The sequence below is a fragment of the Gymnoscopelus microlampas genome (assembly GCF_963454915.1).
Source record: "Gymnoscopelus microlampas genome assembly, chromosome: 16".
Taxonomy (NCBI): Eukaryota; Metazoa; Chordata; class Actinopteri; order Myctophiformes; family Myctophidae; genus Gymnoscopelus; species Gymnoscopelus microlampas.
The window spans coordinates 47,779,247-47,794,246 of NC_139953.1; the positions used below are offsets into that span (position 1 = coordinate 47,779,247).

The following is a 15,000-nucleotide window of genomic DNA, read 5'->3' on the forward strand; positions in this document are numbered from 1 at the left end:
TCTGTGAACGTTGTATCGTAGCAAACAGCCTAAAGCATGTACAATATATGCATGATGCCCTTAAAGGCAGACAGCGAACAAGTTAGGTTTTATACTTTGTGAGGAAATGGAAGAGTTCTCTACTGTAGGTGTGTGTGTGTGTGTGTGTGTGTGTGTGTGTGTGTGTGTGTGTGTGTGTGTGTGTGTGTGTGTGTGTGTGTGTGTGTGTGTGTGTGTGTGTGTGTGTGTGTGTGTGTGTGTGTGTGTGCGTGCGTGCGCGTGCGCTTGAATTATCAATATTTCTCTGAGTCAGAGATAAATGTCGGTGTGTGAATCTCAATCTCAGCATGATGCCGTGCAGTGAGCCTACACACACACTGCTACAATGATCCACACACACACACACACACACACACACACACACACACACACACACACACACACACACACACACACACACACACACACACACACACACACACACACAGATGATAAAACGATACTGCTAACAGCAGCAGTGTTTCTCTTTTTGCAAACGAGCACTTTAGTCCTCATAGTGAAAAGTTCCAGAGTGAACGAGCGGGGATCGGCTCATTATGTCTTGTGGAATAATAGAACGCTTTCCTCCACATCACTGAGCCGGAGCGGCTCGTCATGCCTGGGAGACGTAATGGGAAAGAAAGGGTTACAGAGCCTGAAAGTCAATAGTGGTGAATAGAATGTATCACTGCTTTTAACCCATTGAGACCTGAAGCCGATTCTACATGTCTCCTAGATCTCAACTGTTTTCTGAAAAACGTATGTTTCTATATCAGTGGTGCTCAATCTTTTTCATGTCAAGGACCCCCAAAATGATATGCATTTGGCCGCGGACCCCCATCAAAATATCTTGTTCCAGGGACCCCCCCAGAAGCAAAGATTTGAGTTAAAAATGTTTGCTTTAAAAATATATATATTCAAAGATTTGCACACATTTTTATGATTTTTCAAAAAATAGCAGATCTACAAGCTCGTAGCGCGGCACTCGGTGCCGGGCTATGAGCTTGTATATCTGCTATTTTTGAATAGCCCAAAGTGTAAAATAATGCTTTTTAGCTCAAATCTAAAAATGACACAGTTCCAGGTCTTAATGGGTTAACTGACTCACAATAGAAACTATCACTGCTGTTAACTGACTCCAAATGTTTTACTCAGACACACCAGGCTTATTATAAAATTCAAAGAACACTTCACCCATTTTCAACCTTATCTTCACATAATTGCTCCTCACTCATGTTCTTTATACAGATGGCTCCATGTGTGGACAGTTCTAAAACCTGCCTACTATTTACGGGGGAAACAAAACTACCAGTAACACAATTTAAATGTAACGCATAAACACAATTTCCCATCAAATACTAGTTTAGGGTGCTCTAACGGTGTGGCCCCCTGACTGTTGTGGCCCCAGGCGGCTGCCTGGCCTAATGTGTAAGTCCTCCCCTGTCTGGGATGTACGGTATTTTATGCTGTTAAACATGTTTAACCCATTAGGACCTGGAACTGTGTCATCTTTAGATTTGAGATAAAAAGCATTATTTTACACTTTGGGCTATTCAAAAATAGCAGATATACAAGCTCATAGCGCGGCACCGAGTGCCGCGCTACGAGCTTGTAGATCTGCTATTTTTAGAAAAATCTTGAAAATGTGTGCAAATCTTTGAATATATATATTTTTAAAGCGAACATTTTTAACTCAAATCGTTGCTTCTGGGGGTCCCTGGAACAACATATTTTGATGGGGGTCCGCGGCCAAATATATATATAATTTTGGGGGTCCTTGACATGAAAAAGATTGAGCACCACTGATATAGAAACATACGTTTTTTCAGAAAACTGTTGAGATTTAGGAGACGTGTAGAATCGGCTTCAGGTCTCAATGGGTTAACATTAACATCAATGTGTGTTTGACCCTGCTGTCTGTTTTGTCCTCCATCGTGTTTCAACAGGCCGACCCCAAGGCTCTGATTCGATTGGTCACGCAGCACGTGTCGGCGCACTCGGATTGGCCGGAGGAGCTGGAGAAGCTGATAGGCCAGCTGCGTGCGTACAACGAGCGTCTGACGGACCTGACACAGGCCCAGGTGCTGAGAGGGCTGGGCCGCGGCGTGGACGTGCAGCGCTTCAGCTCAGACAGCGACTACAAGAAAGAGACTATCCTGGGCCTGGCTGAGTGAGTAGAGGACAATAATTGACAAAAGCTCCGAAAGTTCGTGCGGGTTTTGCAAGCACAGGATCACTCCACATGCCACCAAGACCCGTCACAGACTGTTGATCAGAGCTATGGCTATGTTTTAGGCATCTTACCCCACCTCCATCAGTGATCAGACTCGGCTTGATTGATTCTCTGATTTGCCTATCAGACCCTCCTGATCTGGCAGGTTGCCATAGCAACCAGATACAGGAAGTCTGACCTGTTTATCACCGAGGTTGGGAGGTTGGGACTAGAGGTTAGGGCCGCAAATCAAAGCGGGGAGGAGAGGAGAGGAGAGGAGAGGCCAGAGGGGCTGGATGACGTGTGTGCAGTCGAAATGTTTAGGAACGATAAGGAGTTTGAACGATGGTGCAATAGCGATGGTGTCTTAACTTTGAGCCAAGAAGACACCAGCCAAGTAAATAGGGAAGAACTTGAACAATACATTGTCTGGACCAACCTCGAATCGGGCCTATACATCTAGTTATAGTTTTTAAAGCTATTATAGTTATTAAAGTTATTATAGTGAACAACAACTAACCACATCACTACAACTAATACATGGGCCTGGTAGAGTGAGTAGAGGACTTGCTACTCATGTGAGGTCATCACACATTATGTTAATGTTTGAAAGCAAGCCATTAAGAAAGACATAAAAATACACAAAACATGTATTTATACAATGTGTGGGTGATCTAGTGTTTGATTGATATGCTCTAAAAGTGTGAAAAACAATGTTTGTCCATTTCAGCTCAACTTTAAAGTGGGCCCTGAATCCACCTTAACTAGGCACTCATTTTCAAACCGAAGCCAAACTGCATTATTTTTGCCACAAGGGAATTATTCTAGAAGCTACAGACTGAGATGATAAATTAGTGGGGTTCCAATTTAAAGCTGTGTCCTCCAGTGGCGTCCTTTTAAATGCCGTCCCAAAACTAATTGGAAGAGCTGCGTGTGTGACATGAAATGACTGTCTCCTCTGGCTCTTAACCCATTAAGACCTGGAACACATCTGTGTCACTTTAGATTTCTTTGGGCTATTCAAAAATAGCAGATCTACAAGCTCATAGCGCGGCACCGAGTGCCGCGCTATGAGCTTGTAGATCTGCTATTTTTTTGAAAAATCGTGAAAATGTGCGAATTTCTTTTACTCGAAGTTTTGCCTCTGGGGGGGTCCATGGAACAACATATTTTGAGATGGGGGTCCAAGACCAAATACATATCATTTTGGGTGGTCCTTGTCCTTGACATGAAAAAGTTTGATTATAGCAACATGTGTTTTTTTCAAAAAACTGTTATGACTTAGAAGACATTTGTAGAATCCGCCCAGAAGCAAATATTAGATTTAAAAATGTTCGCTTTAAAACATATATATATATTGAAAAATGTGCACACATTTTCATGATTTTTCAACAAAAAAAAATGCAGATCTGCAAGCTCGTAGTGCGGCACTCGATGCCGCGCTATGAGCTTGTAGATCTGCTATTTTTTGAACAGCCCAAAGCATAAGATAATGGTTGAAGCGGTTCATCTAAAATGATGACAGACACTTTCCCGGTCTCAAAGGGTTAAAGCTCAGCTCTGCAGTCACTCCACCAACTATTGAACATGTTATTCAAACAGGCCTGGCAGACATAGTGCCGCTCTTCTTACCACACAACACATGATTGATTACTGACGGCACCATCACATCCTCATTGTTAGTTTATCCTACTGACTGCACCATCACATCCTCACTGTTAGTTTATCCATGTGTAGCTCTGTGAGGGGTGCTCATGTAACCACATGACAGTGGTGGGAAGTTAAGTACATTTCCTCAAGTACTGTACTTAAGTAAAATGTTGAGGGACTTTTACTGTACTTGAGTATTTCCATGTTTCAACTCTTTTACTACACTACATCTCAGAGCCACATATTGTACTTTTCACTACACTACAACTATTACAAAATGATAGTTACATAGTTGTTAATCTGAGTTCCCAGAAGTTTTCGCCAGCTCTGGCGAGGAACTTCTGGGCCAGAGCCCTGGTATTTGTGGGCGGGATGTATCTTACGCTCTTAATCTGAGCGGACACGCCTCTTACCGGTCTGAGAGCTGTGCAACTCGTCTAAAAAGTCCGACGAGAGGCAAACAGCAGTACACAACAATGGCGGCCGAAATTTCTCAAGGGGAAATTGCTTCCCGTCGATCCTATTTAGATGCAACACCTACTGCATGTGGATCCTGCCCCCTTTTCTTCATTGGCTGTTGATTTGAATCACAACGCAGTGGCCGCGCCCCTGCTGTCCAAGCTCCGACGCTAACCCTCCCAGACTACATAGTTGTAGCCTTTATGAACAGAGTTAAATGAACAGCTCATATGTTGCAGTGTGCAGTGCTGCTGGGTAAAGTCACGTTTGGTTACGTAAACGTATGCATTTTTATGATCATTTTATTGCCACATATCAAATAAATAAAGCAATAGCCAGCACTCCGAAGTCCTTCTGGTACTTTTTAATTCATATGCACGGACAACACAGCACACACGGACGCGTTTCGGCGTCAAGCCTTCCTCAGCGTGTATGATACAAGCTGAGGAGAATCTTTGTGAGCCATGCACCCGCAAATTGCACCATATGCAGACTGAGAGTGCTCGTTGTTATTTTCTATTGTCACATATCACACTGTGTCGGTTGAATCTAAACGTATGCATTTTATTATCATAAGCATGAACTGCGTTGTTATGAAACATTGGGAGAAGTGGGAGAATGCTCTCTGTTCCAATTGCATTTCCATGGAAATCCTTATTACATCATTATTGCTATGTATGTGTGTGTGTGTTGTGTAGGACCCTGGATGATGGCGTGTACAAGATCTCGTTGTCCCTGGCCCAGCGCTACAACGTCCCTCTGTGGGAGGTCTACATGACACACCTGGAGTTCCTGTTCACAGACAGCGGGTAAAACACATTTAACATCCTTATTTTGCGTTCACATTTAACAAGAAACCGTTGAACACATTAAGCAACAGTAGATGCTCAAACTTGGGAAAACTCAACAATAAGTGTTTCACGATACAGGAAGCATCCTCTCCTCCGTGTGTGTGTGTGTGTGTGTGTGTGTGTGTGTGTGTGTGTGTGTGTGTGTGTGTGTGTGTGTGTGTGTGTGTGTGTGCGTGTGCGTGCCCGTGAGACAGACATTATATTTCTATAATGTATTTGCTCTCTGACTTCATAGCCGGGGATCTGACTAGCCCTGCACCTTGTTTTAATACAATGCCTTTTCAGCAGGGACTGAGTGTGTGTGTGTGTGTGTGTGTGTGTGTGTGTGTGTGTGTGTGTGTGTGTGTGTGTGTGTGGTGCATTTTTGTGTCGCTGATCCATTGCATTTTGAAACAGGGAAATGCTTTATAGAGTCCACTCAGCGATACATTACAACCCCAACTGTCCTGCTCACTCACAGATTGTGTGTGTGTGTGTGTGTGTGTGTGTGTGTGTGTGTGTGTGTGTGTGTGTGTGTGTGTGTGTGTGTGTGTGTGTGTGTGTGTGTGTGTGTGTGTGTGTGTGTGTGTGTGTGTGTGCGTGCGTGCGTGCGTGCGTGCGTGCGTGCGTGCGTGCGTGCACATGTGCGTATGCATTTGCGTGTGTGTGTGTTTTAATGGGGAAAGGGAATCATCCATAAGCACCTCATGTTCTCCTTTACAAACAGCATTATGTCAAGTAATTGGCTTACACTTAACTCTGTTCAACCACACACACACACACGCGCGCGCGCGCGCCCGCCCGCCCGCCCGCCCACCCACCCACGCACGCACGCACGCACGCACGCACGCACGCACGCACGCACGCACGCACGCACGCACGCACGCACACACACACACACACACACACACACACACACACACACACACACACACACACACACACACACACACACACACACACACACACACACACACACACACACACACACACACACACACACACAGACACTTGCTAGAAAACAGCGAACATTTTGTAAACAAATTAGCCGGCACAGATAGCAATAAAATGAATCACATTTTGCTACAAAGTTCAAAGAACGACAGCATTATAAATAATTGGCAACTACACCCCCCCTACCCCCAAACCACAGTTTAATTATGCCTCTCTGATTAAATGTCCATTAAGTGCAGCTGCTAAATTCCACAGCATTACGCGCCTGTTTGGGTTTGAACATAATATAAGAAACAACAAGCAAGAATAATATGCTTATGGAGGCGGGAAAAAAAATACCTCCCTGAAGAGACGGAGATGAGAGAGGAGAAAAGGGGGGGGCGGGGGGGGGGGGGGGGGGTAAATCAGTTCCTTTGCGCCGGTTGTGGAATGAGTGGAGACAGTAATTAATATCTCTGAGTGTTCAAACCAGAGAGAGAGAGAGCGAGAGAGAGAGGTTGGTTAATACATGGTTAACCCATTAAAGACCTGAAGAAGCATCTGTGTCATTTTTTGATTTGAGTTAAAAAAGAATTATGTTACACTCTGGCTATTAAAAAATAGCAGATCTACAAGCTCATAGCGCGGCACCGAGTGGTTGGTGGTTTTAGTCCATGTACAGAATTTGTACTCTGTAGCATGCTGCGAACTGGAGTTATAGCTGTTTAAATGCCGTGCTCAAACGGATGGACATAACATACAGACGTCAAGTGTGTGTGTGCGTGTGTTCGTGTGTGCGCATGTGTGCAGTATTGCCTTGTGTGTGTGTGTGTGTGTGTTGAAGTGCCGCATGTGTTGCTTCTTTGCCGTGTTCAAACATACGGACGGACATAACATACGGACGGACGGACGAACGGACACACACACAGAGTCAAATGTAGAGCGGCTGGCACCGCTAAAAATGACACAGATGCGTCCCCGGAGTGAACGAGTTAAGTAAATGTACTTTTTAGTTATTTTCCACCACTGTCTATCTCCTCAGTCTCTCCACCAAGGAGCTGGAGCAGCGCAGTGATCAGCTGGGCCTGCTGGAGGCGCTGAAGGCCGACCCCCAGGCCTTCCAGCATCACATGACCAAGTACGTCCTGCCCAGCGTGGCGGGCGTCGACCTGGAGCGTCTCCTCTACTACTACACCCTGCTGGAGGCGGCCGGCTGCCAGCCCCACCCCCACGCCGCCGCCACCGCCCGCATCACGCCCCACGCCCACCTCAAGCTGCTCAAGAAGCTCCGTGCCGTCGCCACCGGTGAGTTCGATCCCACCACACCGGCCGCATCATCATCCGTCCGCATGTCAAATTATCATTATTATTTCCCTGACGTTAGTTTTTTCACCAATAACTGTGCCGAAGGTCTTCTTCACCTAGTGCAGGGTTCCCCAATAGGTGGCCCGTGGGCCATTAGCGGCCCACGAGAGGCAACTGTACGGCCCGCGACGACACCTGTCATTAAAAAAAAAATTGATGTTTTTGTGTTGATTTTTTTTTTTTTTTTTTTTTGAAAAAAATAATAATATCTGTATTACTGTTCAAGCAGACTGTAACAAACACATATGTAAGTAAATTGTTGATTCTGGACTTATTTAGATTTTCAGTATTTACAACTGCCTGCTGTTAATCTGTATTACTTTTCAAGCAGACTGTAACACCCAATTATTTTAAGTAAATGGTTGGTTCTCAATTTATTTTGTTTCCAGAGTGCATGTTTTCCTTGTGTGACCCTCAACACAGGATTTAAGAATCCCAGGCCAAAATTAGCTAGATTAGAGAAATAAAAAACGAAAAATGTGCGCGTGCGCGATTTCGGCCCCTGGCCCTCGGCTTGGTACCCTAGACATAATTTGGCCCTTGGGGAAAAATTATTGGGGAACCCTGACCCAGTGACTGTCACTGTAGTGTGCGTATACACTGCAGTGACAGTCACTAAGTGAGTCCAGTCAGGAACAGTGGTGAGTCCAATGCCTGTGGCACAACACCAGTAGTGAGACGGGTATATGGACATTGGTCCCTTGAGTATCTTGATGACAGTATTAGTGTTTTTCTATCAACTTCTCTCTCTCTGCCTGTCTCTGCCTGACTCTCTCTCTCACTGCCTGACACTCAATCTATCAATCAAAAACAACAACACAACTTCTCTCTCTTTGTCTATCTCTCTCCCTCCCTCTCTCTCTCTCTCTCATCAAGTGAACACATTCACTCCGGGGACGCATCTGTGTCATTTTTAGATTTCTTTGGGCTATTCAAAAATAGCAGATCTACAAGCTCATAGTGCGGCACCGAGTGCCGCGCTATGAGCTTGTAGATCTGCTATTTTTGAAAAATCGTGAAAATTTGTGCAAATCTTTGAATATTATTATTTTTTAAAGCGAATATTTGTAACTCAACTTTTTTGCTTCTGGGGGGGATTCTACAAATGTCTTCTAACAGTTTTCTGAAAAACGTATGTTGCTATAATATCAGCTCTCAAACATATTCATGTCAAAGACCAGCCAAAATGACCCGTATTTGGTCGCGGACCCCCATCTCAAAATATTTTGTTCCAGGGACCCCCCAAAAGCAAAGATTTGAGTTACAAATGTTCTCTTAAAAGAAAATCGAAGATTTGCACAATTTTTTAGAAATAGCAGATCTACAAGCTCATTGCGCGGCACTCGGTGCCGCGCTATGAGCTTGTATATCTGCTATTTTTGAATAGCCAGAGTGTAACGCTTATAATAATAATAATAATGCTTTTTAACTCAAATCAAAAAATGACACAGATGCTTCTTCAGGTCTTAATGGGTTAACCATGTATTAACCAACCTCTCTCTCTCTCTCTCTCTCAATTCAATTCAATTCAAAGGGCTTTATTGGCATGAGAAAACATACGTTTACATTGCCAAAGCAAAAAGCACAATACAACAATACAGCGATACAATCAAAAAAAAAATGTACATTTGAAAGTCAGAATCTTCAATAGATCAATTTCTATGTACCAAGATCACTGGGTGCAAATATAGTGCAGGAATATACACAATGATTAGTCTTTAGGGTGGTTGTGTTCCGTTCGATATCCTTCTCCTATCACAGCAACTCACGAATCTTGCTGCTGTGTTTGCACTTTGTTGTACTTCGCCCAGCAGATATGGGAGTTTTTCTCTCTCTCTCGTTTGAACGCACAGAGATATTAATTACTCTCTCTCTCTCTCTCTCTCTCTCTCTCTCTCTATGTCTCTCTCTCATATATATATCAGGACTGGACTATCGTAAGATGACAGAAGAAGGCTCAGACCCTCTGGTGGCTCTGGGTCCGGTCCTGACCGGTCACAACGTGTTGTCCATCTCCAAGCTGGCCGGCCTCCTGCCTCTGCCCCCCGGCGTGGTGGGGGCCACGGGGGCCACAACGCTGTCCTCCAGCGCGGTGCACGGCGCCTGGCTGCAGAGGCTCTTCTGGACGGGGGACCCCCAGCTCCTGAAGAGACCCCCGCAGAGCCAGCAGGACTTCCTCCACGCGTACGACGTCTGCGCCAAGTACCTGGAGAGGCTGAGCCCGGCCCACGCCGTCCGCTTCCTGGATGACATCACCTTCTCCCCCGAGGCAGCCAATCAGGTGAGCTGTTTTTTTGGTTGGAGCCAGTGGTGGTGGGAAAAAAAAGTACTCAAATGTTTTACTTGAGTAAAAAAGTATCGATACTGCATTATGGAAGTACTCCGTTACAAGTATAAGTCCGGAATTGAAAATTGACTTGGGTAAAAGTACAAAAGTATTGGTATCAAAATGTACTTAAAGCATTGGTTCTCAAAGTGGGGTCCGGGGACCCCCAGGGGTCCTTGAGGGAGTTCCAGGGGGTCCCCAGCTAAATGATAGTTAGGAACCAAATGGACCCTTATGAGTCTGTAACTCTGAGAGTGTACAAATGGAACCAAATGGACCCTAACGGGTCCATTTGGTTCCATTTGTACACTCTCAGAGTTAAATGAACATTGATTTTACAATATGAATTGGGGTCCCAGAGATAGAAATGGCATAACATAAGGGTCCGTAGCCTTATTCATACCAAACTGGGGGTCCTTCAATTAAAACGGTTGAGAATTGACTGCTAGAGCTGTAAAAATTCATCTCTTATGGGAGGGGTCCGTGGCATATCTTTTCAAATGGGGGTCCGCGGGCTAATAAGTGTCAATTTTGGGGGTCCTTGACATGAAAAATTTTGAGAACCACTGACTTAAAGTACCAAAAGTAAAAGTACTAAAATGTTTGAAAATAGCAGATCTACAAGCTCACAACGTGTCGTGTCGCGTTGTCATCGATGGGGATTTCTAAGCTAATAGAAACTGCATCTTTTCTCTTCCTGGACAGTTAGTATTCTGAAATAGATTGTTCTGGCATAAATAAATACATAAATAAAAAATAAACCATTGAAATGTCGTTTGAGATGATTTTATCTGCCTACCAGTGACGGTGGCAGATTTGGTAAATCCAAAGGTTTTGAACTGTCCAAAGCCGTCCTCTGAGACACAGAGCGAGCAGACAGTAATTATGCCATCTTACAGTGAGCATTGGTGAGGACCCATAGGCTCTATGCACAGCAGCCATATTGGAAAGAAATCGGGCCTCTTCTTACTTCCTTCACAGGTGTTACCAATGATACTAATGAAGGGCTCTGTTCCATTCTGGTCAGGGTGCTGATATCGTGCATGTTGGCTCACTAGAAACATTCCATTTTGGTTCCCAAATGGCCCCTTATGGTGTGTGTGTGTGTGTGTGTAACTCTGAGAGTGTACAAATACGGGTCCATTTGGTTCCATTTGTACACTCTCAGAGTTATGGGGGTCCTTGAAAATAAGACGACCACTATGCCACACTAAATGGAACAGAGCCTCAATTAGTATCATTGGTAACACCAGTGAAGGAAGTAAGGAAGGGGCCCAATTAATTCCCAATATGGCTGCTGTGCATAGAGCCTATTATATGAAGTTAAGGTTGAACACGGTTGAAGTGGTCATTTAAATAATATTTTACGTGTGTGTGTATCAACACAGTCATTGTCCAGGTAACAATGAATTCATTAATCAGCCACCGCCAGCGGTTTTACCTTATTTTGAGTCTTTTTGACGATCCACAGAAATTATTCTGGGAGGATTTATTAACGAGGATGTAAACAAACGATGTCTCGGTGGAAAGACGAGTCTCTCTTCTTTTCACCGGGAAAAAAATATTGTCCGTTCTGTAGTTATCGGCAGTCGAATATGGCTCGTTTTCACAAAAAAACACAATCTGGGAAAAGAAATCCGAGATACATGTATTTTTATAAATGTGATAATATTGTAGAGCGTTGGTTCTCAAAGTGGGGTCCGAGGAACCCCCAGGGGTACTTGAAGGGGTTCTAGGGGGTCCCCAGCTAAATGATGGATAGGAACCAAATGGACCCTTATGGGTCTGTAACTCTGAGAGTGTACAAATGGAACCAAATGGACCCGTCAGGGTCCATTTGGTTCCATTTGTACACTCTCAGAGTTAAATTAACAAAGAATTTTACTATATAAATTGGGGTCCCAGGGACAGAAATGCCATTAAATTGGGGTCCGTAGCCTAATGCATGTCAAACTGGGGGTTCTTGAAATATATTATATATTATGTGCGGCTAGAGCCATGAAAATCTTCTCTTATGGGGGTCCCTGGCTTATCTTTTCAAATGGGGGTCCGCGGGCTAATAAGTGTCAACTTGGGGGTCCTTGACATGAAAAAGTTTGAGAACCACTGTTGTAGAGGACGGGGTGAAAATGTTTAAGATGACGTCATGTCCGGGTGGATCCTCAGAAAGGTCCTTGCATTTCAAGTATTTTTCTCCACCCAAAAAGCATTCCTAAAGGACCTTCACGGTACCTTTTTTCTCTGCTCTATGTTTGTCCTCACTTAGTATTCCATATCCTATGAATTATGTATATGTTTGATCCACCAGGATGTGAGTAATCCAATTAGCATCCACAAAGAATTCACAACAAACGCACCTCGGCGGAAACAACAAGCGACTGCTCATTCATCGGCGGGACCCACGGTGGTGTCGGGTTACAGGGGAGCACTTGTTTTGTATCGGTTATTGTTCCAGCATACATTCTCCTTGACTAATGCTGCATTTAGTGAGGCTCTGATTGGCATGTGTTGCCCCTGTGTCAAACCTGTTTTCAGTCAGTGATTCAGTGCCCAGCTAAAAAACAGTAAAACACCTTATTAACCCATTGAGACTGGGAACGCGTCTGTGTCACTTTAGATTTCTTAGGCTATTCAAAAATAGCAGATATACAAGTTCATAGCGCGGCACCGAGTGCCGCGCTATGAACTTGTAGATCAGCTATTTTTGAAAAATCTTCGAAATCTTTGAAATAACGTTCTTTTGATTTAAAAAAACAAAACTGTTAGGATTTAGAAAACATGTTTAAGAATCGACTCAGGTCATAACACATTCCACGCTAGAGTTTAACATCATAATGTGCTCACCAGTGCCAGCGATTTATTGTTGTCTACGCGATTGGCACGCAATGCGTTAATGGGTTAATGCTTTGGAGTTACACAGAGCACAAGCAAAGCTACACAGATTGATGTTTGTTGTGTGCAGGTAGTGGATGAGGACTGTATGTAGTTCAGGACCATGGACAGAGCTGTAGGCCATTGATACTCTGTGTGTGTCACACAGAGCACTTGAGGCAATTTCAGGTAGAACAGGCCACTTAATAGCCCTGTGCTAAGTGGCTGGTTGGGGCAGCACTCCCCGGCAGACAATTAGCAATCAAGCTAAGTGGTTTTAAACCAGCGCTGAAAGCGGCAGCTTTCAAAGCGGCCAGTCAAACGAAGGCCAGACGAACAAAGGCAGCTGCAGGCGACTTTGTCAAAGCGCGACTTAGTGAATGTAAGACCTGGACCATTGAGTGCTTCTTCTATATATAGGGGTGTGATAGATATAGTAGTGTGTTTATGTTTAGTGATCTACAATGTGCTTTCTCCCTATTCCTGTCCTCTCCTCTTCCTGGCGGTCGCAAAAACACTGGGTTACACCCAGATGTCGCGAGACCGCTAATCTAATATATCCTACTATTTCAACTCACGTCGAGCAAGTGGTAACAGGGGGGCTCTGGAATTGCCGCTCGGCTGTGGTGGAAGGCAAAGCTGCTTTCATCACAGCCTACGCATCCGGGCTCTCCCTTAACTTCCTTGCCCTGACTGAGACTTGGATCCCACCAGAAAACACTGCTACACCCGCGGCTCTGTCAGATGTGTTCTCTTTCTCTCACACTCCCAGAGGCGTGCGGATAGGTGGTGGTGCTGGTCTGCTAATTTCCAGAAAATGGAAATACTCTCCTGTCTCACTGTCACAATTCTCTCCTAACTCTTTTGAATATCACATGGTCACGGTTTCTCATCCAGTCAAGCTCACCATTGCAGTTGTTTATCGCCCACCGGGCTCTGCTGGTGGCTTCCTGGAGGAACTCGACCATCTAGTCTCTCACTTCCCGGTCGACGGCTCTGGAATCATCCTTCTGGGTGACTTCAACCTCCCGACCGAGAAGCAGCTGGACCCACTACTGTCGTTTCTCGCCGCCTTCGACCTAGTCCTTTCCCCATCTCCCCCTACCCACGAGAAGGGCAACCAACTGGACCTGATCTTCACCAGAGGCTGCTCTACTGCTAACCTGTCCGTCACTCCTCCTCCCAGTGAAAAGGGTAAGAAACTCTCTGATCACTACCTCATGTCTTACTCTCTCTCTCTCTCCTCCCCCCCCCCACAGCCCCTCCCTACCCACATGATTTCCTCACGCCGCAACCTTCGCTCACTATCCTCCTCTGATCTTTCCTCCTCTGTCCTCTCTGCTCTCCCTGCCCCCGAATCCTTTGCTCTACTATCCCCCGATACTGCCACTGATCTTCTTTTCTCTACTCTATCCTCTTCCCTGGACCATCTCTGTCCCCTCACCACCAGGCCTGCACGCCAAACTCCACCTGCACCCTGGTTGTCGGACTCAGTGCGTACTGAGAGACGGAGCCTAAGAGCAGCTGAGCGTAAATGGAGAAATGGCAACCTCCCGGAGGACCTTCTTACCTTCCAATCTCTCCTTTCTACCTTTTCCTCCTCTCTATCAGCTGCTAAAGCTGCTTTCTTCTGCACTAAAATTCAGGCTTCTGCTTCTAACCCTAAAAAACTCTTTGAAACTTTCTCCTCTCTCCTGCAACCACCTCCCCCTCCTCCCTCCTCCCTCCTCGTCCCTGACGATTTCGCCAACTTCTTTGACAAGAAGGTGAACGATATCCGATCCTCATTCCCTCCTCCCCCGGCTGGTGCCCTGCGCACTACCCACACCCGTCCCTCTTCCACCCTCCCCTCTCTAGCTTCATCTACTCCTCTCTCCCCCCCCTCCACCTCTCTATCCCACTTTTCTCCCCTTTCTCCTAACGAGGTCCTTCTCCTTGTTACCTCTAGCCGCCCCACCTCATGCTCTCTGGACCCTGTCCCATCCCCTCTGCTGCAGTCCACTGCACCTGAACTTCTTCCCTTCTTAACCCACCTTATTAACACCTCTCTGACATCTGGTTACTTTCCCTCTACTTTCAAGACTGCCAGAGTCACCCCCCTCCTCAAGAAACCGACACTTGACCCCTCTGAAGTCAAGAACTACAGGCCGGTTTCCCTTCTATCCTTCCTATCTAAAACTCTCGAACGTGCTGTGTTCAAACAACTGTCCTCGTATCTCCACCAGAACAACCTCCTGGACTCCAACCGGTCTGGGTTCAAAGTGGGTCACTCGACAGAGACTGCCCTCCTGGCAGTGGCGGAGTCACTCCATGCCGCTAGAGCGAACTCTCTCTCC

At 45.5% G+C, this 15,000-nt stretch overlaps 1 protein-coding gene across 1 annotated transcript in view; it reads left to right on the top strand.

Moving 5' to 3' along the window:
* The window catches only part of nbas (NBAS subunit of NRZ tethering complex), a 250,929-nt gene that overhangs the window by 157,877 nt on the left and 78,052 nt on the right, over positions 1-15,000 (top strand). The window contains 6 exon segments of the mRNA XM_084082265.1: positions 1,965-2,188; positions 5,038-5,148; positions 7,145-7,407; positions 9,393-9,748; positions 12,756-12,771; positions 13,562-13,858. Of these exon segments, the coding sequence (XP_083938391.1) occupies positions 1,965-2,188; positions 5,038-5,148; positions 7,145-7,407; positions 9,393-9,748; positions 12,756-12,771; positions 13,562-13,858 (1,267 nt within the window).